Source organism: Lithobates pipiens, unplaced genomic scaffold (genome assembly GCF_037356315.1).
Source record: "Lithobates pipiens isolate NorthernLeopardFrog02 unplaced genomic scaffold, aLitPip1_a1.2 Scaffold_13, whole genome shotgun sequence".
Lineage (NCBI taxonomy): Eukaryota > Metazoa > Chordata > Amphibia > Anura > Ranidae > Lithobates > Lithobates pipiens.
This window is the reverse complement of record NW_027507718.1, coordinates 272,022,217-272,046,869: the sequence shown is the minus strand read 5'-3', so window position 1 is coordinate 272,046,869 and position 24,653 is coordinate 272,022,217. Positions and strand designations below refer to the sequence as shown.

Below are 24,653 nucleotides of genomic sequence, written 5' to 3'. Positions count from 1 at the left end.
GGGCACATTTTTTCCCTGTTCTTAGCCACAAATGTTCCCCTTTAAAACAATATGTCAGTTGTATTTTATTCTTGAACCTGAACTTTTGTCTCTTTTAACTCCAAATTGAATACCGTAATTGGTTTTCTGTCGGCATAAGATCTTCAATGTGGTCAAAAGAAAAATTTTGAGACCCACCAGCAAGAAAAAATACAACTGTTCTCTAAATAGCAGCACATTGGGCTGTTATTTATGTTGGAATTGTCTATTCCTATCAGCAAAATCTAATTTGCAGTGTGCATTGTTGTTGCCAGTTTGGCCGTTTTGTGTGATATCTGTGACTGTGTTGTGTGTAGTATAATATTGGTGTAAATTCCTAACACTTTCTGGGCCTCATTTACTAAACGGCAGTAAGTCACTTTTCTAAAGAGCAAAGTTTAGTGTTTTGCTTGTTTTATTGTTACATCATTTATAGATATTAATCTAAGTTGCAGAAAATGTTACGCAACTTGAGCAAAGTAATGCCCATAAAGTTTCATAGGCAGCAGTTTATATTACATAAAGACCAATATGTTCTGCAATTTAAAAAAAAATGTTATTGTATATTGTTAAAATACATTATGTACAATTTTGAAGTTGTAGTAAGTGGATTATAACAGATCATGATCATTACTGATTTTACATAGACACTCCCACATACTTAATTTTAAAAGAAAAATATGCCACTTTGAATAGATTAAGTGGTAAGTGTAAGCTCTTTGCAATAGTTAAAAATAGCTGGAATAATTTTCATGATGTGCCTATTTAATGACTGTTATAGAAAATATATGTGTATACATACAGTATATATAGTTTTACTTTATGAGAACACAAATGTTTTTATATGTACATTACAGCCGTGTAGTCAAGTGGTTCCCAAATATGACCAGTAAACTTAGCACAGCACTTTACCCGACAGTGAGGCCTTTTCACTCCCCCAAGGCTCATTGCTGTCTTCTCGAAATCCCTTGTGTGGGATTTTCAAATGTATGACCAACTTTTTTTTTAATTCAAATTTTCAATACCAGCAGAAAATGTGAATATAGTTGTCTGCAGCTTTTTATAGCGACTAAAATTACTACTTTGCTTCCATTTTATATCTTATGTATCATTTTAAATTTAAAATTTAAAAACCGAAAGCAAAATGTTGGTCTTCATTTTTTTTTATGATTTTTTTTTTTTCTATTTGTTAAAATAAGAGGCATTTTAAGAAGCTTTGATATGGCCTTTGCTTTTCTTCCATCCTTTCCTTTTCACGCTTCCTAACCTAATCTAACTACTGTGTGCTTTCACAAATAATATGAGTTGTATAAAACAGTTGGGTCATTCATTTATTTTTGTTTTATACTCGGCATAGGATAAATTGTCCACGGGAGTTCATCTCAAGTAGATAATATGTATTTTATACCATAAAGCAAAAACTCCTTGGATGAGCATAGTTTCATGGAAGTCAGTATATTTGAACACATCTGCACTAGAGTTTAGGGAAAATCAGAAGATTAAATTATTTGTATTTGAAATCAGAAACTATATATTATCATGCATTGATTGTCCTCAAAGACAGAAGAGGTCATTTTGCAAGTTATGTGATGCATTGTAGTAGCATTTTTCCAAAGGTTCGTTTTATTATGAACCATTACGTAGCTAATGTAATTATATTAATGCTAGTCTATGTGAAAATTCTGTCTCGTATGCATAAATGTGTTATGTGTTTTCAAAAGTCTTTTATGATACATAATCAGGTTGAAAAATTAATCATGGCACCAAATTTTGTGGTGGTACTATATTGACATACCCTGTGGCATCTAATGTTTAGGAAGCATTGTAAATAGTGCTTCGGTATCGATGCTTTGTGGTTTTAACAGAATTTGCTGTTAAAGGATTATTTAGGATGATGAAGTTAAATACATTTTCTAAAATTTTCATGAAGTCAGTCTGTTGTCCATAGCAAGTAATATATTTTGCCCCTTTTTAGCTTTACTGCACATTTTTCACAATTGGTAGATAATCCATGATTTGGAATTTTTTTTGTGATCTTTTCCATGTATTAAACAGGTTTTTGCAGACATGTTATGTCATTGGTTTTGAGTTTAAAATCATTCATATCAAATGGGAAATCTATCAACACATCAAATATCAAATACCTACTTACACAGTGGTATATTTAAAAAGAAAATTGTTATTCCATAGCCATGTATTCAGTGTTAGCATTGGAATTTATTTTTGTTTTAAAACCTAGACTTGTGTGTAAAACCTTAGATGGTGTGTACTTCGCATCATTTCTGAGTAAAGCTTGTTATGAAGAAAATGTGTTCCAGCAGTATTTGTTAATTTTGTATGTACAGTTTTTAAAGTAACCAAAACTATTTTGTGATTTAGATATTTTTTTTTTTTAAACAAAAATCACGTTTTTTTAAACTGTGCAGAGAATAAAAATGAAAGAAAAACAAATGAGCTGAACTCAAATGGATAGCACTTTTTTTTTATTTTATTTTAGTGGCATTATGTTTTTGTTTTTTGTTTTTTTAATCCAGTGTTTTCCCACTTCATATCATGTGAATTAATATTTACTTTTTTAATTTATGTTTTTGTTTTTTAAATTGTGTTAACAATATTTGTTTTTATACTTTTGCCCTTTTCTATGTAGCAATCAAAGGATTCTCGCCACAGCATAAGATTACTAGCTTTGAAGAGGCCAAGGGCTTGGACCGCATTAACGAAAGGATGCCACCTCGCCGAGATGCTCTTCCTTCAGATGCCAACCTTAACTCTATCAACAAGGCTATTTCTTCAGAGACCAATGGCACTGACAGCAATGGCAGCACCAGCAGCAATATTCAGTGACCACTTCCTGTTCATTAATATATTTTTTGTAGCTGCAAGGCATGACAGGATTGCTGCATATCAGCAACTGGGTGATCTTGATTTGGGTAAATGCTACTTACTCTGGGGTTGGTGATGAATGATTCAGTTTACAATGTCATCTAAAGAAATATAGTCTGATCTATTTTAGTGGGGGCTCTGGCCTCATCTGGATATGCCTATAAATGCTTGTAGAAAATATACACAAAAATATTGCTGACCTATATAGAACATATTTTCCAATGACATTGGAACCTTTACATTACTGAAAGGCCTTCTTTTAGTTACTGAACATACAGTACATATTTGTCTAATTTCTTACTAACTATTGTATGTTTACATTTGCAGCTCTAAACTACAAATAGACATTAAACATTTTTAACATAATGTACAAACTAAAATAAGGACTATTTATTGATGATGTTTTGTTACTCTTGTCCAGATTGGCTCATTGTTTTCCCCAATGTTCCTCACTCTGTCAAAGCTGCTTGCAGTTGCATCTCTGTTTTAATGAATTGCAAGCCTCTCCAGCAGAGTATCTGTAACCCAAACCACAAATCTGAAAAGTCTTAATGTCACTGGTGCTGGGACATGGACTTCAGTGCATTGCTTTAGCAAGGAAAAGGACAAAAGCAAAGAAAAAAAAAACAAAAAAAAAATTAAATGTAAGAATGTTGAAAAATTTGTTAAAGATGCCAAAAAAGGAAAGTTTAATTTTGTACAGATTATACTTACCTCAGGTTACATTATTGTGCTTGAATGCCCTTCTTACTTATAGAACACATAGCTTAACTATTTGGCAGTGAATATATTCTTTTTTTTTTTTTTTTCTTTAATAAGCAAAACTGGAATAATGATAATCATTCTATTTTTTTGCTGGTCTATCTACGTTTTTTTTGGTAAATAAAGTATTGGTTGTGGCTTGCTGAATTTTAATATTTATGAGTGGTGCATTTTTAAGTATAGTGAACAAGACACCATATTAAGTGCAGTGAAAAGCATCTATATTCTGTAAAAATCTGCCTATGCATGTTTTTTATGACAAAATTGGCTGTATAGGCCTGTATCGGACTGTAATGCGCTTAGTGGTTGGACTTATACTGGAAATGTATGTATACTGGCATACTTTATATTCTCTTAAAACGCTTAATGCCTTTGAAATTTTGTAATCAAAGAAAAAGCTTTGAAAAAATCTAAAGAAGAGAAAAGAATATTCTTAATGTTTTATAACATACGCTTGTCAGTGCACACATATATATGGTTAGCATGTTTAGCAAAACTTGTGAAATTTTAAATAAGTTTGTGGTTACATGTGAAACTTTAAGTGCATGATAACTGTTAGTGTCATAATAGTTTGGTCATTCTGTTATGTTACGTCATGTGCCACAAATGTGTAATTCTTTTCACTTTTTTTTCCCTTTATAATATGAGTTACGGGTTATTATTGACTTCTTCTAACATCAAAAATACATTTAATTGAATCAAATTAAAGTCCATTGATATTTTCTAACAGTTGTTTAAGTGCCCAAGTAATTCACTACAGCCTAAAGCCTTGCCTTTGTAATTTGACTTCTGAAATGTTGGCAATCGAAGCATGCACGTGTAACAATGACAAAAAAAGCATTTTATATTACTACTCAATAAAATGTGCATGAACTTAAGCATCCGCCTGCTTCCGGGTATTTTTCCTCACCATGCATTGCATTTAATTCAAGTAAATGTAAATATCAGCAGTGAAAATTACAGGGGATTGCCAGGGAAAAGGAAAGCCCCATGTATGTGCCTGTGCAGGGTTTCATACTCTCTCCAAGACTAACCCACATATCTGTACATTACAGGACAAAGGCAACGTATTCATTGACCCTGGGTTACAGGCTCATAACTTCCAGTGATCAAACAAGCTTTCGAGGACACACCCTCTGGTTACCTCCCTCATAACCCCACCCCATTTCATGATTCCTCTGTTTTCTGCAGAGGACCTAAAGTGATGGACCTCTTCTCCTTCATTACTTTTGGCTTAACTAGTTTATTATATTTAATATTTTATCTTCAAATTCTTTAATCAACTCTATACTGTTTTTTAATTCCACAAATAGAAGCAGTGCACCCATATCGGTGCAGCCTTGATAAAACCTTGGGAGCTGTACTCAGATCCCACTCCGCAAAGGGTCCTGTAGTGATGCTTCGGGCACTGGATCCTGCATGCGTGCTCACCCCGGAACTTAATGCAAGGCATGTAGTCAGCTGCAAAGTACTCCAAACTGTGGTCCATTGCTATGGAATCCAGTCCCTGAAGACCCCTTATGGGTGTGTCCAGCATGACAGGTAAAGTCTAGACTTCATATACAGTCTAACATTATAGACAGGTAAGATAGGGCCACCCTGTATCTCTGACTATTAAACTGGACCTATATTTGAATTGTATTCACTTCAGTGTACATTTTTCAAATATGATGCTAAAATGCAACCGTTTAAAGCTTAGTCTCAGATGGATGACTGTGTGTGAAATCACACCACAGGTCTCACGCTTTACTGCTACTTCTGCCTAAAACCTTTTAAGGTACTCAGTTCCTTCCTCCAACCCTCTCACCACTGAGGATTCATTACAGGTCAGTCTACACCCGGGTTGCTGCATTTTCCTTTTGGACATGTTTACGCTATATTTCACATACTACATCGTGAGTACCCCAATGTGAAATACCCTCACCCATAGCTATGGCAAAAGAAAGCCTAAAATATGTCATGAGACAAATTTACAGAATGAAAATCTCCATTCATATGTGTAGAATTCAGTGGCTAAAAACCTGGATAGTTGAAGCCGCCTGTAAAAGATGCCTCACATGTATGTCTTTTCAAGAAAGACAGCTGTTTGGGGGGCAGTTGTGCGAATTCATAAAGGATATCACAGGAGGAAAGATTTTACTTCCACAAAGGAAGATTACAACCCCCCCCCCCCCCTTTCAGGAGGCTTTTGCTTCTGCAAACCACAGAGCACCTAACTACTTTCAACTTCCAAACCCAAGTTCAGCCCCTCCTTTCAGAGCAAAAGCCCACCAAGTCTTCCCCAAAGCCCTCTTCCCAGTGATGGGGTTCTCCTCATTGTGCTTGGCAGTGACAGTCCGTTCCAGTTTGTTGAACTACCTTTTGACCTATCTTCTGCTCTAAAAGTTTGTACAAAGGTCTTCGTACCTCAAGAAATAAGGTCAAGGAGACATCCCACAGATTCTCCATGAGGTTTCGAGACCTCATGGTAACCTACTTAGAGTTTGTACCATTCAACCATTTACAAGACCTCTCAAACAAAAAATGTTGTCGTATTGGAACAAGCATACTTCTCTCAATTTGCCAAGGATTCTATCCAGCCAGGCATGAAATTCCCTAACTTGGCGGAGCTCCAGCCCAGCCTTGACAAAAAGGAAATCCTTTCTTCCCCGTCACTGAAAAGTGATAACATATGCCAGTCTTTCAAGCTGGGGAGTAGAGTTCCAGTCCATGATGGTACAGGGAATATGGTCACCCGCAGAAACTAAGCTCCCCATCAACATCTTGGAGCTCAGTGCAATAATGATGGCTCTGCAACACTGAAAACCTCTTCTTTAAGGACACCCAATCAGGGTGCAGTCAGCTAATGCCACTGCTGTGGCCTACAACAACCAGAAAGGGGGCCACAGGGGTCTTGCAGCCCTGAAGGAAGCAAGTCAGATCATCTCATAAACTCGCTGTCTAGTGATCTCTTCTGTCTACATCCCAGGAGTAAACGACTGGAAAGCAAACTATCTCAGTTGCCACCACCAGAATCCGAGGGAATGAGCCCTTCACCCACACATATTCAACCCCAGATGTAATCAATCCTGACTTCCTGATTCAACATCAAGCCCCATCTGCTCAACAAGATAGAGCAAGACAGTGTTTCCAATTACACCAAACTGGGTCAAAAGGACCTGGTACACAGGCATACTCAGACTTCGAGGAGATGACCCCTGGCCTCTTCTCAACAGGCATCATCTACTTTCTCATTGCCCCCATTTCACCCTGGTTCTCTCCCTCTGGCTTTAACAGCATGAATGTTGAAGCCCAGGTCTTAAGGGACAGAAGGATTGCTGAGTCTGTCATTCCTAACTTTTTAAAAGCAAGAAAATATTTTTACGATGAGATCCAGCACCTACCTGGAAACCCTTTTTTTTGCCAAGTGTGACTACCGCCACCTCAATCCCAGAGACTATTCTATACCTTGCATTCTGAACTTCCTACAATCAAGTCTTTCAATTCAAGTCAGAATTCAGTCTTGGGTAGTCTCAAAACACAGATCTTGGCTTTGTCTATTCTATTTCAAAAGCCTTGTGCTTTTCTCTGATTTTTCAAAACCTTCATTCAACTTGTATATCATGTTAGGCCTAAATTACAGCATCTTGTGCCCATCTGGGATCTCAACTTGTCTCTCTCTGCCCAACAGAAACCATCCCTTGAATCCATCAAGGATATCCCCCTAGATAACTTCTCCTGTAAAATGGCCTTTCTGGTATCGATCACATCTGCCAGACATGTCTCAGTTAGTAGCTCTCTCTTGTAGAAAGCCATTCCTATATTTGTCACAATGAAAAAGTAGTCTTCTGTCCAAGATTCTTTCTAAGGTGATATGCTTCCACTTTATTAAAGACTTAGCCTTATAGTGGACCTTCGCCTTAACTTTGAAGTTGCCCCGCCTCCTCTCCCCTCCTGTCCCCTCCCCTCCCTCTATTAGCAATAGACAGTATTGTTTTGGTTTTCTTTTAATACACTGTATTCATTTTACCTGCAAAGCAGCATTTCCCTCTTCTCACCTAGGCAATATTTTGTCTCTGCCTCTGGCGTGTTTGCAGATGTGCCACAGGGCTCAAGTTCCATAAGAGCCCTATGGCAAATCTGCGCATGTTCTGGGTTAACTGTTATCTTAGAATGCACAGTTTTTGCCACGCATGTGATATGGAATTTCACACCACCCCAGTCTTAGGACCTGTGTTGACAGGCTTTGGGCTTGTGTAGATGGGCAAATCGAGCTTTCTTTGCATTCCATTCCATTTGCATATGACTTTGATTAAGATGCTTCTTAGATCATTCATTTGCCCCACAGTTAGCCCCTTCTCACCTGCAGTTGACCTCCATCTAAGCTGCTTTTGCAATCCAATTTTTTGAAGCAGTTCTGACATAAACAAATGCCCATCAACACAGGCCTTATACTCGCCTGTCCCCCCATCCAAAGAAATCCCACTGACTAGATCGCACAACAGCTTATCAAGATTTCAACCAGGACTGCATATACACTTATCACTCTCCATTCCTATGTAGCTTAATTCAAGCTTAAGCTTTAGATTAAATAGTAATGCAGATCTCATGCAGTGGCCCATCCAAGAACATTTTGGCAAATGGATGTTTTAACAAGTCATTAATATCTTGCTAAACCAGAGGCTGCTGAGTTTAAGACTGGGAGGGGGTGCTGGGGCAGAGAGAGGGCTATGATAAAAGGTGCAGTTGCACTTTAGATTTTGACTGTAGACTGCAAAACAAAGTACAAAGTTTTCTATTTGTAGTTGGTACACATCCTTTGAGTCTCTTGATGTTCTAGAGGTGTTTTGGAAAAATAAATACATTTTAAAAAAACTGTGTCATGATATTTTGTGTCTCTATAGACATGTCAATGTTCGTATATGATTTAACATTGACATTTTAACACCTTGACATTTTAAACCTTAGAAACCAGTAGAACGTTTAACATCTGCTACAAGTGTTTGAAATCTTATCACAAAACAATGCAGCAGTAAGTTGAGAAAGGTAAGTTTTGTACACTTGAGAAATATCTAAATGTTTCTCTGATTTCACATTGCTGTTAATATGTTACTGTATTTTAAGGTAAATTATAATTTCTCTTAAGTTCACTGACTGACACAGCTCCTTTACTTAGACAATCGGGTTGTTACGCCACCTTCAGGAGAGGACTAGGCAGAACATGTTAACATGTACAAAAAACAGTACTTTATAGTTCCGCCCAAGGGGCGGTCCCTTCAGTAACAACCCCCCAGCCTGCTTCCGGCAGCCTCAGTTTTGTTTTGCCTAAGTGAAGGAGATGGACCTAGGAACCCTGCGGGCCCATCGGTCCGGGGATTTTTTTGCAGAAGTTTTTGTCTTTTGTGCAAGATTAAGATCCTGTGATCTGCTATCAACAGCTGGCTGGTGACAGGCTGGATACCCTTATCCTTGTAGTCTCCCCAGCCTGGCCAGGGAGAGTGTGCAGACCATAGCTACGTGCTGGGTCAGCCACGACATGCCCCTCAGGCTCCAGGGGCAGCCGGTGAGCGCAATCCTCCGAGGCACACATATGACTGGGCTACTGATGTCTGAGTCAGTGTGCCGTGGCCAGCAGCCACACCATACTGATCAGAGAGTGGGTCTGTGATGGAATGTCTCCAGCTCGTCCGGAATGGTAATTACAGCTCTCCCTGCCTCAGTGGGGCTGAGCAGCTGGACATTCCCTGGGAGGTCGATTCAGGGGTCCCTCTTCTCCCTCTCTTCTCTCCCTGTCCCTATCTCCCCTCCCCCCGTGGGGGATGCTGCATGGGCTGCTGAGCGGTGTGTGTGTGCCATATAGATAGGGGTCCTCTGGGGGGCTGTCACCTTGGGTGGGGGGCAGCGCTGGGTGGCTGTCCCTCTGGCTGTCTGTTGTCTCCCTGCTGGGTGTCTGAGGGCTGCACATGCTGATCGCCAAAGCGCTGTTCTGCCATTTTCTGTCTTTTTTCACTGTCTCTCACTGTATAGTTGTTTGGGAGCCATGTTTGATGTGACTCAGGGAGAAGCATGGTCAGGAACCATTTTACTGTAGTTCGGCAGCCATTTTCCCTGTGATTATGTCCTTTATACTGGACGCTCGACGCCCATTTTGTTGTAGCCAAGCTTGTTTTTTTTTTTTACCCAGAGCTGGACCCTGAGGCTCAGAACAACATGGTTTCTTCTCACAGACACTTGGGAGCTGACACAGGCACGACTAGCTGAACGGCGCAGAACTCGGTCAGGGTTGTGAGTCCTGCGGTGGGGGCCCCTCAGCCTGCAGCAGCTAGGAGGGTGGGACTATACACCTTTCCTAAGTCCCCAATGGTGGCAGACAGGGTGAGACAGCATGGCTTCAGAAACTGATGTTTCTTCCTCCTAACTCCCTGCAATTGCAACCTACTCATCTGCAAACAGTGCAGTGCCTTTGGACGCCTTGTTTGCGGTCCTGAAAAGGTTTGTTGCCAGGGTGGAGGCGGTGTGCAGGCACAAGCTGGTAGAAATCGGCCCCTGCCCCCCCCCCCCATCCAGGGAGAGCTCTGACGCAGACTTGGGCCCCGCTGAGACTGGTGGCCCCTGCTCTGTCATTTCAGATGATGCTGACCAGGACCGATCGGACAGTGAGGAGTCCCACGCAAGAACAGCGCTAGTTGGAGCACTTATCATAGCTGTGCGTGATACCCTGAAGATCAGGATACAGCAGGTCCTTCTGCTGCAGTAATGGTTGCTTTTGGGTCCCGTAACCCAGCTCGTACACCTAAGACCCCTTTCACACTGGGGCGTTGTTCAGGTGTTTTTCAGGCGCTTTAGCGTTAAAAAAAAGCGCCTGTAAAGCACTTGAAAGAAGCCTCATCTGCAATCCCAATGTGAAAGCTCAAGTGCTTTAAGAGCCCTTTTACAGTGTCAGCGCCCGAAAAATGCTCATAAAGCACTGCTTAAACTAGCAGCGCTTTACCAGCGTTTTTCGAGTGCTATTGGGCGCTTTTAACCCCTGCTAGTGGCCAAATGAAGGGTTAAAAGTGCCCACAAAGCTCTGCTGCCAAAATCGCGTTGCAGGGGTTTTGCAGGCGCTTCCCATTGATTTCAATGGGAAGGGATGCTTTAGGAGCAGTGTATTCACCGCTCCAAAAGCGCTACAAGGAAGTTGCTTGCAGGACTTTTTTTGACGCCCTGCCAGCGCAGTGCCTCAGTGTGAAAGCACTCAGGCTTTCACATTGGAATTGCAGTTGAGGCTTCTTTCAGGCGCTTTACAGGCACTTATTTTTAACGCTAAAGCGCCTGAAAAATGCCATGGTGTGAAAGGGGTCTCAGTGTGAAAGCACTCGGGCTTTCACATTGGGATTGCAGATGAGGCTTCTTTCAGGCGTTTTACATGCACTTTTTTTAACGCTAAAGCACCTGCAAAACGCCTGAAAAAAGCCCCAGTGTGAAAGGGGTCTAAGGTGTTTCCGTATCTGACTTATTTCAATAAGTTCATATACAAGAATGGGGGCGACCGCAGTGGACCTTTTCGGTCCCAAAAAGCATGGCGGTGCGTTACCCCCTTGTGGAGAGCCTTCTGTAATAATGGTCGGCTCCTCGGGTCGTGGACCCCCCCTGTATCCAGGTTAGATAAAGTAACCACAATCCCGGTTGAGGGGGCTCCTGTGGTTAAGGACCCCACGGGCAGGAACCGAGGCAGTGGCCCGTTCCTTATTTACGGTTGGGGGTCAGCAATACGACCAGTACTGACCACAGCACATGTGTCACAGACACTTACTGAATGGGCAAACTTTTGCACCGCGAATTGGAGAAGCAGAAGACTCCTGTCTGCATGGAACTAGCAGACCAGTTAGTGCACGGTCTTAAGTATGCTTGGGACGCAGCTCTGGAAACGCTTCCTATGCTATCCAGGGTTTCAGTGTCAGCAGTGGTGCTGAGGGTGGCCATTACAGGCCAGGAGGGTTTCGAAACTGGCGGCCTTGTCTTGCAAGTCGCCCTATATGGTTACCCATAAGGATAAGGTAGTGCAGCGCCTGCAACCTTCCTTTCTGCCGAAGGTGGTTTCGGCATTCCACTTCAATGAAGATATTGTGTTACATTCTCTCTGTCCTAAACCGACACATCCTAAGAGGTGGCCCTTTATTCCCTGGATGTGGTCAGGGCTATAAAGATATATTTGTCTGCCAGGGCTCCCCTTCGGGAATTAGATTCTCTGTTCCTTTTGGTAGCTGATCTGAAAAAGAGGTATGGCAGTCTCGTTGACCACCATTTCCAGGTGGATCAGACAGATGTGGTACAGACCTACGCCTTGAAGGGCAGATGCCCCCCTCTCCTGCCATGGCCCATTCCACCAGGACAATTGGGACCTCTTGGGCTTCCGACATCGAGTGTCAGTCGCTCTGGTGTGTAGGCGGCGATTTAGTCGTCCGTTCACACTTTTACCAAATTCTACAGAGTGGATGTAAGTCGTCTGATGCCTGCTTTGGCTGTAAATGTTTTTCCACACAGTGGATGTAAGCGCATCTTCTGATGCCTGCTTTGCTTTTGATTTTTTGCGGGCTTCAGTGTAATGTTGCAATTCTGCACTCCTTTTTCTGTTTAAAGAAAATACAGTTACCTTTTGAGTATAATGCACTGTTGCATTGTTACTGCAAGTTCTGATGCGGTTAGATAAGGTGGTGTCTCCCCTGTTAGGGAGCACTTCTGATTGTGGGTGAAGTTCTTTTATGCGGTTTCCCACCCCTTGTTATGACACTGCTTGGGGACGTCCCGATGGTCAAGAATAAAAGGAGCTGCGTCAGTCAGTGAACGTAAGAGAAAATAGGATTTTTGTACTCGCTGTAAAATCCTTTTCTCTGGAGTTCACTGACACAGCACCCTCCCCTCTTTCTGATTACGTTATACTACTTGTTGACGTACTGAGGCTGCAGGAAGCAGGCTGGGGGGGTTTTTACTGAATGGACTGCCCCTTGGGTGGAACTAGAACGTTCTGTTTTTTGTACATGTTAACATGTTCTGCCTAGTCCTCTCCTGAAGGTGGCTTAACAGCCTGACGGTCAAGAATAAAGGAGCTGTGTCAGTCAGTGAACTCCAGAGAAAAGGATTTTATGAGTACAAAAATCCTATTTTTTCAATTGTACATTACAGGATACAGTATTCATACACCATGGGTTCTAGGTTTGTACCTTTTGGTAATTGGACACTGGCAAAGTTTTAAATGACATGACCTAACCCACTCCTTGTCCTCTGTTTTTTGCTAGTCTCTGAAGGTGATGAACCTTTTTTCTTTCACGGAGAAATCCACGCTTAGCTTGTAGTTCCAAAGCCTAAATATTTTTAACCTTAATGCAGAAGCCATCATTGGTCAATATCAGTCGCATCCTGTGATGAGGGGGTGGGGCAGAGCAATGCTTTCTGCCTATGGACAAGTAGCACAGCCCAGGATCAAGCTTGCAGGTGTGCCATCATAGGAAGAGTCTTCCTATGGTGGCACATCAAGAAGAGGAGGAGCCAGGAGTACTGTTGGGGAACCCGAGAAGAGGAGGTTTGAGACGCTGTTTGCAGTTCCATTGCCCAGAGCAGGTAAATATAACCTGTTTTTTATTTGTTTTTATTTGAGTTTGCAACCACTTTTTAGCTTTTTTTTTCTTTATTATTTTACCATCCGAATCTTCAATCAAGCCCCTCTCTCTGTAAAACCTTTGTAGTTGTACTCCAACCCCTCCCTTGTGGTGATGACCTGCAATGTTTCTCCAGGCACTGGATTCTGCAGGGGCACTCGCCTTGGCATTTGGTGCAATGCTTTCAGTTAGCTGCAAAATGCCATACGTGTCCGCGGCCATTTCAAAAGGGTATAAAATAGAACTCAACACTGCCACTTCACCACTGCTTTCTTTTTTTTTTTTTTTCAAATCAACCAAAAACTGCCCAAGGACAGTTAGATTTGCAGAATGCACTGAACCACCTCTTGTTTCCAGGGAGTTGTGCCAGTACCGCCATAAGACAGGTTCAAAGGATTTCCTTCAAACCTGTCTATTGTACCAAAGCACAGCACAGGGGTATTAATCCTATACTCAATGTAAAATCCATAAACAAATTCCTTCATGATTAGTGCAGTTGAAAAAAAAAAAAAAACACTAGTCCATCTTGTTCAACCAACATGGAAAAAAATATTGAAACCCCCCACCATATACACAATCCAATACCTACATTTGATCCAGGGGAAGGCATAAACCCAAATAAAGCATTATCGAATTTGCTCCAGTGTGGGAAATAACAATTCTTTCTGATCTCCTGGGAAGCAATAGGATATTCCCTGCATCAACTAGCCCTGGTTGTATTACCTCTAAAATGTAATATCCAGTTATATTATAAGAATTTAGGAATGCATCCAGGCTTTATTCAAACGATCTACTGAGCTGGCCAGAACCAGCTGTATAGAAAGTTTATTCCACATTTTCACAGCTCTGACTGTGAAGAAACTTTTCTATATGTGGAGGTTAAATCTCTTTTCCTCCAGATGTAAAGCGTGCCCCCTTGTCCTCTGTAATAACCTGAGAAAGGATTTTGCTAGCTTTAGAAACTGCAGCTTAGTATTGCACACTATATTATTAAGTCTATGATATACCAGAACACCTTCTCCTAGAATGTACGATGCATGCATGTTCTTAGCCCTCAAGTTCCTTGTAAAGAGCTCTTCCTCATACGAAATTTAACCCTTTCGCTGCTAGAGCTGGTTTTGCGGTTTTTGCGCACATGTTTAAAAAAAATCATTTTAGGCCTGAAGATTACACACATCACAAATATTATATATTTTCTGAAAGCAGATGCCCTACAGAATAAAATAGTGGTAGTTTCAATTTTCTATGTCACACGATATTACCGCAAAGGTCTAGGAAACGCATTTCAGTAACAAAAAACACACTAAAGTGAATTCTAGTGCAGACAAACACTATAAATTACCCAGATTGTTGGTAAAATATAAAAGATGAGGTTGTACCAAGGAAATAGATACCCAATATGCCAAAACTTAAATTTTATGTGCGCCAGTGAAATTGCGAGAAACTTCAGTACCCTATATTTTCTATAAGCCCCCTATAGGTATCAGTTTAGTGTTACGAAGGAGGCGTGGTGTTAGAATTATTTCTCTCACTCCAGCGTACATGGCGATTATACAACATATATATCGCAATCAACGTTTTTGCATGTAGGTACCCGACTCGTGCGTTTACTTTCATGCTTGTGTATATGTGGGGGGCTTCAGCATTTTTTGGGGGGGGATTTTATATGCTTGGATGTAACTTTATTTTTTGGCAAAAGAAAATTTTGATTTTTAGGTGACCCTGCATGTCTCCCCTGTACTCTACTGAATGTTTTGCAATGCAGATCGCATTACAAAACATCCTTTCTCGACAAAGCGAGCCGGGAACACCGACAGCTTGACCTGGAAGTGACATCAGAGAAGTCGCTTTTCGGGTCACAAGAAGAAGAGGAGGAGAGCGGACATGTGTGCACACTTCTCCTCCACTACCTGCCGGCACCCGCCATGGAGATCCCATGGCCCACCAATAGGCAAGCGGAGCCTAGTAGGTGTGGCGGGGGAGCGCCGGTACCGGGGAGGGGGTGTGAGAGCAATTGGGGTGACAGCGGAGCCAACTGAATGCTCTTACCTGACAGGCAAGAGTCTGCCTGCCAGTTTTCACACACAATCCTGTGATACACCCCACCGGTCCGTACCAGGAGGCAAAAGGGTTACTTGCAGGAGTGTTTTCCGAGCATTTTGATACCAAGCCACTGTAGCCCAGTTGTGTAATGCCTTCACCTGGTCTTCTATGTATACATTTTCAGTAGTTTTTCAGCGTTTTACCCAGGTGGCTGTCCAATCTTCTGGTAGTGCAGCTTTTGGCACGCCATGGACCTCTGAGGTTGAGTCTTCTGACGCTTGTTCTCGGGCCTGTTGGCACAGTTCTGTCTGCCTCATTGTTGACCACCCTTCCTGTTTCTTGGTGTATGAAATCTCTGCCTGTGTCCTGTACAATTGGGACGAAACTGTCTTTTATAACATGAAGTGCTTGAACAAGAACCTTCATGGGAGGGCCATCAGGGATTTTTATTTTTTTAAGGTACAGATTTAATCACTTCCCCAACCAAACACATTTATGTATACGTCCTCAGAAATTGGGGACGATATCAGGATCATGGCTGCAGTCATGATCCCGGTATCATTCTTTACTGCCAGCAATAAAAGTGATCAGAGCAGCTGATCATAGCTGCCCAATCACTTTTACAAGTAGCGGAAGCCCCCCCCCCCAATGCTGTGCATCATTGTTTCTGGGCTCTCCCATTCCACAGGGGAGCCTGGGAGTACTATGGGCAGTTGTGCCGGCTGACCATAGAGATGGACAAATATGAAGGACGATTTGACTCCTGTGATCGTGCTGCCCGCGCACATCGGCAAGTGTCTGTGATCGGCTGTGTCCATAGGACACAGTGGCTCTTTACCATGTGACCAGCTGTGACCAATCACAATTCATCACAGTGTAAACAAAATTTGTCGGTTATTGGCAGTACTCCACACCAGGGACATCTACACTGATAATCAGGGCACTGATCATCAGTGTCCTGATTATCAGTGTTGCCAATCTGTGTTCATCAGTGCTGCCTTGTCATTGTCCATCAGTGATTCATGACAGTGCCACATATCAGTACAGTAGTGCAGCCTCATCAGCGCCCATCAGTGAAGGAAAACAATTACTTATTTAGAACATTTTATAACAAACTAAGAAAACTATTTTTTTATTGTTTCAAAATTGTCTGTGTTTTTTGTTTAAAAAAAAATACACAGTGATGATTAAAGACCACCAAAAAGAAAGCTCTAACTGTCTCAGAAAAATTATAAAAAATGTTGTTTGGGTAGGGTTGCATGAACGCGCAATTGTCATTCAAATTGCAAAATTGAAAATGGGCCTGTGCAGGAAGGAGATGAAAGTGCCAAGGTACAGGTATTGCAGAAGATTGAGATTTGACTCTATTTAGATCCCCAGTCTGACCAAAGCAAGCATGGGGTTGGATACAGACTTGTTCAGCAGTGTGTGCAATGTAACATTTTCCATTGCTTTCATTATGCAGAATCTCTTCGTTTAACCACTTGCTTACTGGGCACTTAAACCCCCCTCCTGCCCAGACCAATTTTCAGCTTTCAGCACTGATGCACTTTGAATGACAATTGTGCGGCCATACAACACTGTACCCAAATTAAATTTTTATCATTTTTTTCCCACAAATAGAGCTTTCTTTTGGTGGTATTTAATTACAGCTGGGAGTTTTATTTTTTGCTAAACAAACAAAAAAAGATGCAAAAAAAAAATCTTGTTTAATAGTTTGTTAGAACATTTTGCAAACAGGTCATTTTTCTCCTTCATTGAAATGCGCTGATGAGGCGGCACTGGTGGGCACTGATAAGGCAGTACTGATGGGCACAGATAAGGTGGCACTGATGGGCAAAGATGGGCACAGATAAGGTGGCACAGATGGGTGGCACTAATGGGCACTGATAGGTACCACTGATAGATGGGACTGATGGGCACTGATAGGTGGCACTGATGGGCAGCACTGATGGGCACTGGTAGATGACACTGATGGGCACGGATATGTGGCACTGAGGTGCAGCACTGTTGAGGCAGATTGTGGGCACTGATGGGTGGCACTATGGGTACTGATGGGTGGCACTTTTTCCTATACTTAGGTGGCACTGACAGGGGGCAGGTGGGCACTGATGAGCTGGCCCCAGCTCGCCATGATCGGGACTGAAGTCCCTCTCACGGCTGTCGGTGATCGGCTTTTTTTTTTCTCCTCACGCTATCAGCGTGAGGAGGAAAAATGGCCGATTACCGGCTCTGTTGTGATCACATGATCAGCTGTCATTGGCTGAAAGCTGATCATGTGGTAAGGGGTCGGGATCGATCCCTTGCTCCGATCTGTGATCAGGCGAGTCTCATAGAGCCCCTCAGGGGGTGCGCAGGCCGCTTGTGCACGGGACGACGTCAATAGATGTAGTCCCGGCAAAGCAGAGCCAAATGACGGCTACAGCGCGGATCTCAAGCGGTTAAAAAACATTTTCATTTGCTCAATTTAGAAAGAAATTTAGAGGAGTACAGAGAAAGCAAAAAGCTTTTGTTAAAAAAAAAAAAAAAAAAAAAAAAAAAATTATATATATATATATATATATATATATATATATATATATCCAAATCAGAATTTGGTCTACCTTAAAGTGGGAATAAATCCAAAAAGAAAAATGTATTATATTGCAGTTTATCAATTCTTAGATGTGGTGGCTGCATTCATTTTCTTTTTTTAAACATTCTTTCCCATATTTTCACCTGGCGATCTGGCCAGTAAGTCTGCTGTTTTTCAAAAAGATGAGCAAGGTATGAGACAAACCATGTACCCACCTGCAAGATTTATCACTTTACAGTGATCAGCTTTTATTTATGTCAAACCTTTATCCCAAAAGAAAAAAGTTTTGCTTTAACTGTTTAAGTGTGAGCTGGAGTTTGGCTTCAGTTTTAGTGTACCTTAATCTGCTGGAACATCGAACACTCCCCTCCCCACAGATTAACAATGCTACTGTCCAAAGTGCCCCTGTGATCCTTCACATAGAGTGGGGGCACATTAATTCAGGAGGTGTTACAGGGCAGATCACCAGGTGAATCAGATGGTAAAAAAAAAAAAAAAATGCCAAAGGACAGCTCCCAACTGCTTTGATCTCTTTGTAAACAGAGGAGTTGAGGATTCCATTGATCTATACCAGAGCCTTATCCTTGATGAGAGTTTGGTATAGAGGTAGATAACCTCACACACAAAATGGTGTCTCCCCCCCCCCCCCCCCCCCAATTCTTCCATTCAAACCAGGACCATCTAGGTCTGGTGTTGATTTTTTTTTTTTTTTTTAAAGGGGACCCGTTGCAAAAAAAAAAAAAATGATTGTGTCGTCGTTCACCCCCCCCCCCCCCGAACGCTATACCAGACCCTTGGTTCTTGTTCCTTTCCAGAACTGCCCAGTGGTCTGGATGAGAGACAGAAGATGTGACATGCCCTGCACCAAAAACAGTTGGTGTGTGTGCGCTGAGTCTCAATTCCATTTTTCCTGTCCCATAAGGAATCTATAAAAGTGCACAGAGCAAGTCTTTACCATCCTTTCTCTTAGACACAGACACATTGAGAAAGTCCAAGGAGTTGGGCATTTAAAAAAAAAAGCTATCAAATTCAACACATGATTCTCTCCAAACCCTGAAAATGTCAATGTATCAGAGCCAGGTGGTACCACTGCATAAATGAACCCAATACATATTTTTCGTCTAACATGCCTACACATACAGTAAATTGGCAAATGCTGGGAGCATGAAGTTACCAATGAACCTGCTTAACAAATCTTCACAACTTAACCTATTTTCAGGCACTATTGATGGAGTTTCACCCATAAAATGCTGAACTGCCTCTAAAACCACACAAATTGGGACTACTAAATGATTGGTATCACACAAGTATGAGGAGACTGAAGATGATAATTCAAATACTTGGCCAAGGGCTGGGTGATGCCACAGATAACCTCTACCAAGGAGGATCATTTAGGATTTCTACATTTGTATATTTATCCCTGAAGAATTTGCAGCCATTTTTTGTTTTCTGACCACCCCTATGCTGCATTTGAAAGTGTTGCAATGAAAGCTTTACTGCAACAATATAAAAGATTAAGAAAGCATCATATTACTTAGAGCTTCACAGGTGCAATCAGAGTAATACAGAGCCAAGAAAATACATAGAGGGTTAGAATCCAACTAAGTATAGGCAGATACAGACATTCATATTTTGATAAGTAGATCAAGGTCACGAATCAAAATTTGCAGAATTTCATGCTGCTAGTCATAGAGGAGGTGAAAACGCAACTCAAGTTAACCTTTAACCACTTCAATACCAGGCACTTAAACACCTTCCTGCCCAGACCAATTTTGAGCTTTCAGCGCTGTTGCACTTTGAATGACAATTGCGCGGTCATGCTACACTGTACCCAAATGAAATTTGTATCATTTTTTTACCACAAATAGAGCTTTCTTTTGGTGGTATTTGATCACCTCTGTGGTTTTTATTTTTTGCTAAACAAATAAAAAAATACCGAAAATTTTGAAAAAAAAAAAATGTTTTTTTTTGTTTCAGTTTCAAAACTTTGCAAATAAGTAAGTTTTCTCCTTCACTGATGGGGTTACACTGATGGGCAATGATAAGGCGGCACTGATGGGCACCGATGAGGTGGCACCAATGAAGTGGCACTGATGAGGTGGCATTGATGGACACCGATATGTGGCACTGATAGGTGGCACTGATGGGCGACACTGATGGGTGGCACAAATTGGCACTGATAGCTGGCACGGATTGGCATGGATAGGTGGCACAGGTGGGCATGGGTTAGTCGGCACAGGTGGGCATGGTTAGGCGCACAGGTGGGGATGGGTAGGCAGCACAGGTGGGCATGGATGGGCACTGATAGGTGGCATGGATGGGCACTGATAGGCGGCATGGATGGGAACTGATGGGCGGCATTGTATTATAATATATTGTACTAATGGATGTCAATCAGTGCCAATCAATAATGCATGCCAATCAGTGATGCCCATTGTGGGCACTGATTGGCATCCATTATGGGCACTGATTGACATCCATTGTGGCACTGACTGGAATCCCTGGTGGTCTAGGGTGGCATACCTTGTCCTGGGCATCCCTGGTGGTCTGGTGGCGTCCCTGGTGGTCCAGTGTGGGCATCCTCAGGGGGGCTGTGCTGATAATTGATCAGCACAGACCCCCCCTGTCAGAGGAGCAGCCGATCGGCTCTCCTCTACTCACGTCTGACAGACGCGAGTGAGGAAAAGCCGATCACCGGCTTTTCCTATTTACACTGTGATCAGCCATGATTGGACACGGCTGATCACGTGGTAAAGAGTCTCCGTCGGAGACTCTTTACCGAGATCGTAGTTGCCGGGTGTCAGACTGACACCCCACAACAACGATCGCCGCGATGCGCGCCCCCGGGGGCGCGCAGCGGCTCATAATCCTGATCACGTCATATGACGTCCGGTCAGGATTATGCAACCACTTTGCCACCGTCTATTTGTTATACAGCGGGCGGCAAGTGGTTAAATTACAGCACTGGAACTCAGTCCCAGAAAAATCTAATTCACAGATCTGTGAATAATAAATTGCAATACATTGAAGCATCTAACATCTTATACTGACAAAGTTAATGGAATCAAAATGGAGAAACCTAAATATGTCTGCCAGGGTGACCATGAAGGACGTGCATACCCTGTGACTTACAAAATACACGTAGCAATTGTGCATCAAACAATAGGCTCTCTGAACCACTGATAAAGATTTACTGACTGAGAACACTTAGTATAGTGATACCGCTCAAGTGGGTACTTTTTACTCACAGCCAGTGGAATCCTATTTTCAGGTAACCCATGAAGGTGAACAGACCCACCTTCCTGGTGGCAGGAAAAATAACAGCCACAAAAAGGGATATAAATACTATGAAAAGGAAAAAAAAAAAGTCAGCTGCTTATAGGAAATCCATCAGCTTGCAAATTAAGGTCATAATGTAAAACTCGCTGCTATATCTATATATAAAGCAGCTCCAAAAGTGAACTTTACTGCAAAGAATCTATTTATATAAAACAAAAAATCCACTGAGGACATGCTATTGCATGAAACGTATTTGGCAGAATTTGCATGCTGATGTCACACTGCTGCATTAGCTCACATATGTGAGTCCTGACATATGGCTTTGAATTTTGAGTGGAGATTTTACATGTTTGCTTTGTGGAATTATTTTGCTGATATATTTATATTTATTAATAAAAGTACTAAACTATGATTCTTCTATTTGGCTCCAGTCTGAGTTTTATTCAGCCGTAACACCTATGGCAGTGATGGCGAACCTTGGTACCCCAGATGTTTTAGAACTACATTTCCCATGATGCTCATGCACTCTGCAGTGTAGCTGAGCATCGTGGGAAATATAGTTCCAAAACATCTGGGGTGCCAGGGTTCGCCATCACTGACCTATGGGTTCTCTCTGTGGTATAGTTTAATGTTTCTCAACTCCAGTCCTCACGTACCCCCATCAGGTTTTTTTTTCAGGATTTCCCTCAGATGAAATGGCTGTGGTAATTACTAAGGCAGTGAAACTGATCAAATCACCTGTGCTAAATAATGGAAAGCCTGAAAACATGACCTGTTGGGGTTAAGTATAGCTGCTCTGGGGAATCAATTTGTGATAATTTGCAGAACACTGCTGCTATCAATCTGCCCAATGAGAGAGAGAGTTGAGAGAGCTCTTGCTCTTATGCACAGCGATTGATCAATAATGGACTCAGGTAAGTGTAAGAGGGGACTGGGGGGGAAGTCCTCTGACACTGACTTTTTTTTACCTTTATACATAGAATTCATTAAGGTAAAAAACCTTAAAGGGTAAGTTCACCTTTGTACAATTTTTATTTATTTTTTTTAATTCCAGTCCCCCCCATGCACCAATATAGCATTCATGTACTTTTTTTTTTTTTGCAAAAATATCAACGCTTTCCGTTAAATCTACAGTCACTTACTTTTCTTGTCCTAATCCACGTTTCCTTATGTTTCCATTTGTAATTTCTTCTTCCTTATCAGACTTTAAGCCATGAAGGAGTTGACCAGCTGACCTCATTAGCACACACCCTACATCATCCACCCACCCATTCCCAGGTGCACGTTTTTTAAATGAAATGCAGTCGATCAGTGATCACCCTTCTCACTAAATACACAATCAGATTGCATAGTGTATGGCCATATTCATACAAGTACATAGGAGGGAGTGGAAACACTCAGCTGTCAAGCCCCATTGACACAACTCTGCATAGCGGGAATTTGCATTCCCATGTGGGTTTTTTTTTTCTGGTGAAAAAATGCTGAACGTAACCCTTTAAGGCTTTAGAACCACTTTAAATCTTTTTAGGTTAAATCCCATCTACAATACCAATTAAGTTAATTCTCCAGGGACTTGAACTGGAAAACATAAACAACTTGAAAAAAAATAGATGAAGATGGCATTTATAAGGAGATTTGGGACATAGCCATGAGTGGGTCCATGACCTCAGCCTTTACAAAATATTTTGTACACGCATTAGAAGAAAAATTTTGTTTGGCTATGTTTAGCTAGTCAGGATAGCTGAGCCACATGGCATTCCGGCACTGATACATTGAAATCATTTTTGTGGTTGGTAGAAGATCTACTGTTGATTTGATGCATTTGTAAATTTTGTGAATTCTCTACATCCTAATATAGAATATTTCTTTTTTTCCTGTCCGTTCTAACACCTCAGTGGACTTTCTTAATGCGTCTATTTTTATTGGCAGGGATGGTAAGGTTTCTACAAACCTTAACAGATAAGCCGCGTACACACGGGCGGACTGTATGGCCTACTTAGTCCGTCATACAATCCGACGGACAGTCCGTCCTACTTTCGAATGAACGGACTTGACCACACACGGATAGCCAAACAGTCCGTCGAAAGCTTGCGCGATAACGTGTACAGCACGTACGACGGGACTAGAAATAGGAAGTCGAATACACAGCAATGCAACCTTTCGCCGTGTAAATCCTTTCTGAGCATGCGCCATTCTTAGTCCGTCGAACTAGCCTACTGACGAGCGGATTGTCCGCTGAAACCAAAGTATGACGGACAGAATTTCGAAAATTCCGAAATACTTAGTACGCCAGACTGCACGCTGAAAAAGTCAGCTGAAGCCCACACACGAGCGCACTGTCCGCTGAAATGTGTTTCGACGGACTAAGTAGGCCATACAGTCCGCCCGTGTGTACGCGGCAATAGGAATACAATCCTTCACTTCTCCAGTGCACATACTAAACCCTTATAGGAGAACCTGAGGAGTGCACATCCTAAACCTCTCCCAATTTATTTGTATCCTTGGAACAGTTCCAAGCGAATGAAAGGGGGTGTACTAGTTGCATTGGTGAGGGAGAAATATTTAGAGAGATTTTATTCCCTCATATTTTGGGCATGAACTTGTGAAAACACATTTTGATAACCCTAATCTAGGCAAGGGCCATGTTGGATGTGTCCCATTTGTGCAAACTTTTTTTTTTTTTTTTTAGAAAACTCATCAGACACAGGCATATCTTGATGGGAGATGGAGATTTGTGTCTTGAGGTTAGGAAGTCCCCTTCTATACTTACAAAAATGGTAAAAACTTGCAGGATCTCCTCATTTGAGAAGACCCTGAGAGAAATGCTGTAAAATAGGGATGAGCCGAACACCCCCCAGTTCGGTTCGCACCAGAACTTACGAACGGACTGAAAATTTGTGCGAAATTTAGAACCCCATTGAAGTCTATGGGACTTTGAAAGTTTTAAATAAAAAGTGCTAATTTTAATGGCTAATATGCAAGATCTTGTCCTAAAAAGGGTTTGGGGACCTGGCTCCTTCCCCAGGGGACATGGGTCAATGCCTAAAATGTTTTTAAAAACTGCAGTTTTTTCAGGAGCACTGGGTTTAATGATGATTAAAGTGAAAAAAAAAGTGAAATATTCCTTTAACTATCGTGCCTGGGGGGTGTCTATAGTATGCCTGTGAAGTGCCACGTGTTTCCCATGTTTAGAACAGTCCCTGCACAAAATGAAATTTAACGGAAAAAAAGTCATTCAAAACTGCTTGCGGTTTTAATGTAATGTCTGGTTCCGGCAATACGGATGAAAATTATTGAGAACAATGGCATGGATAGCCCCCCTGCCCATTACCAGCCCCTTTGGGTCTTGTACCCAAATAAAAAAAAAAGGAAAGGCGTAGGGCCCCCAAGCCCTATATACTCGCAACAGCAGTATACAGGCGGTGCAAACAAGACAGGGACTGTGTAGGTTTGTTGTGTTAAGTAGAATCTGTTTT

At 41.8% G+C, this 24,653-nt stretch overlaps 1 protein-coding gene across 4 annotated transcripts in view; it reads left to right on the top strand.

The window, feature by feature from the left end:
* Nucleotides 1-4,541, top strand: part of PPP3CA (protein phosphatase 3 catalytic subunit alpha) — a 364,984-nt gene extending 360,443 nt beyond the window's left edge. For all 4 annotated transcript variants that reach the window (XM_077476624.1, XM_077476627.1, XM_077476625.1 and 1 more), the window contains one exon: nucleotides 2,666-4,541. In XM_077476624.1, the coding sequence (XP_077332750.1) occupies nucleotides 2,666-2,862 (197 nt within the window). In that variant the 3' untranslated portion in view covers nucleotides 2,863-4,541. The remainder of the gene's footprint in view (nucleotides 1-2,665) is intronic.
* The last annotated feature ends 20,112 nt before the right edge of the window (nucleotides 4,542-24,653 follow it).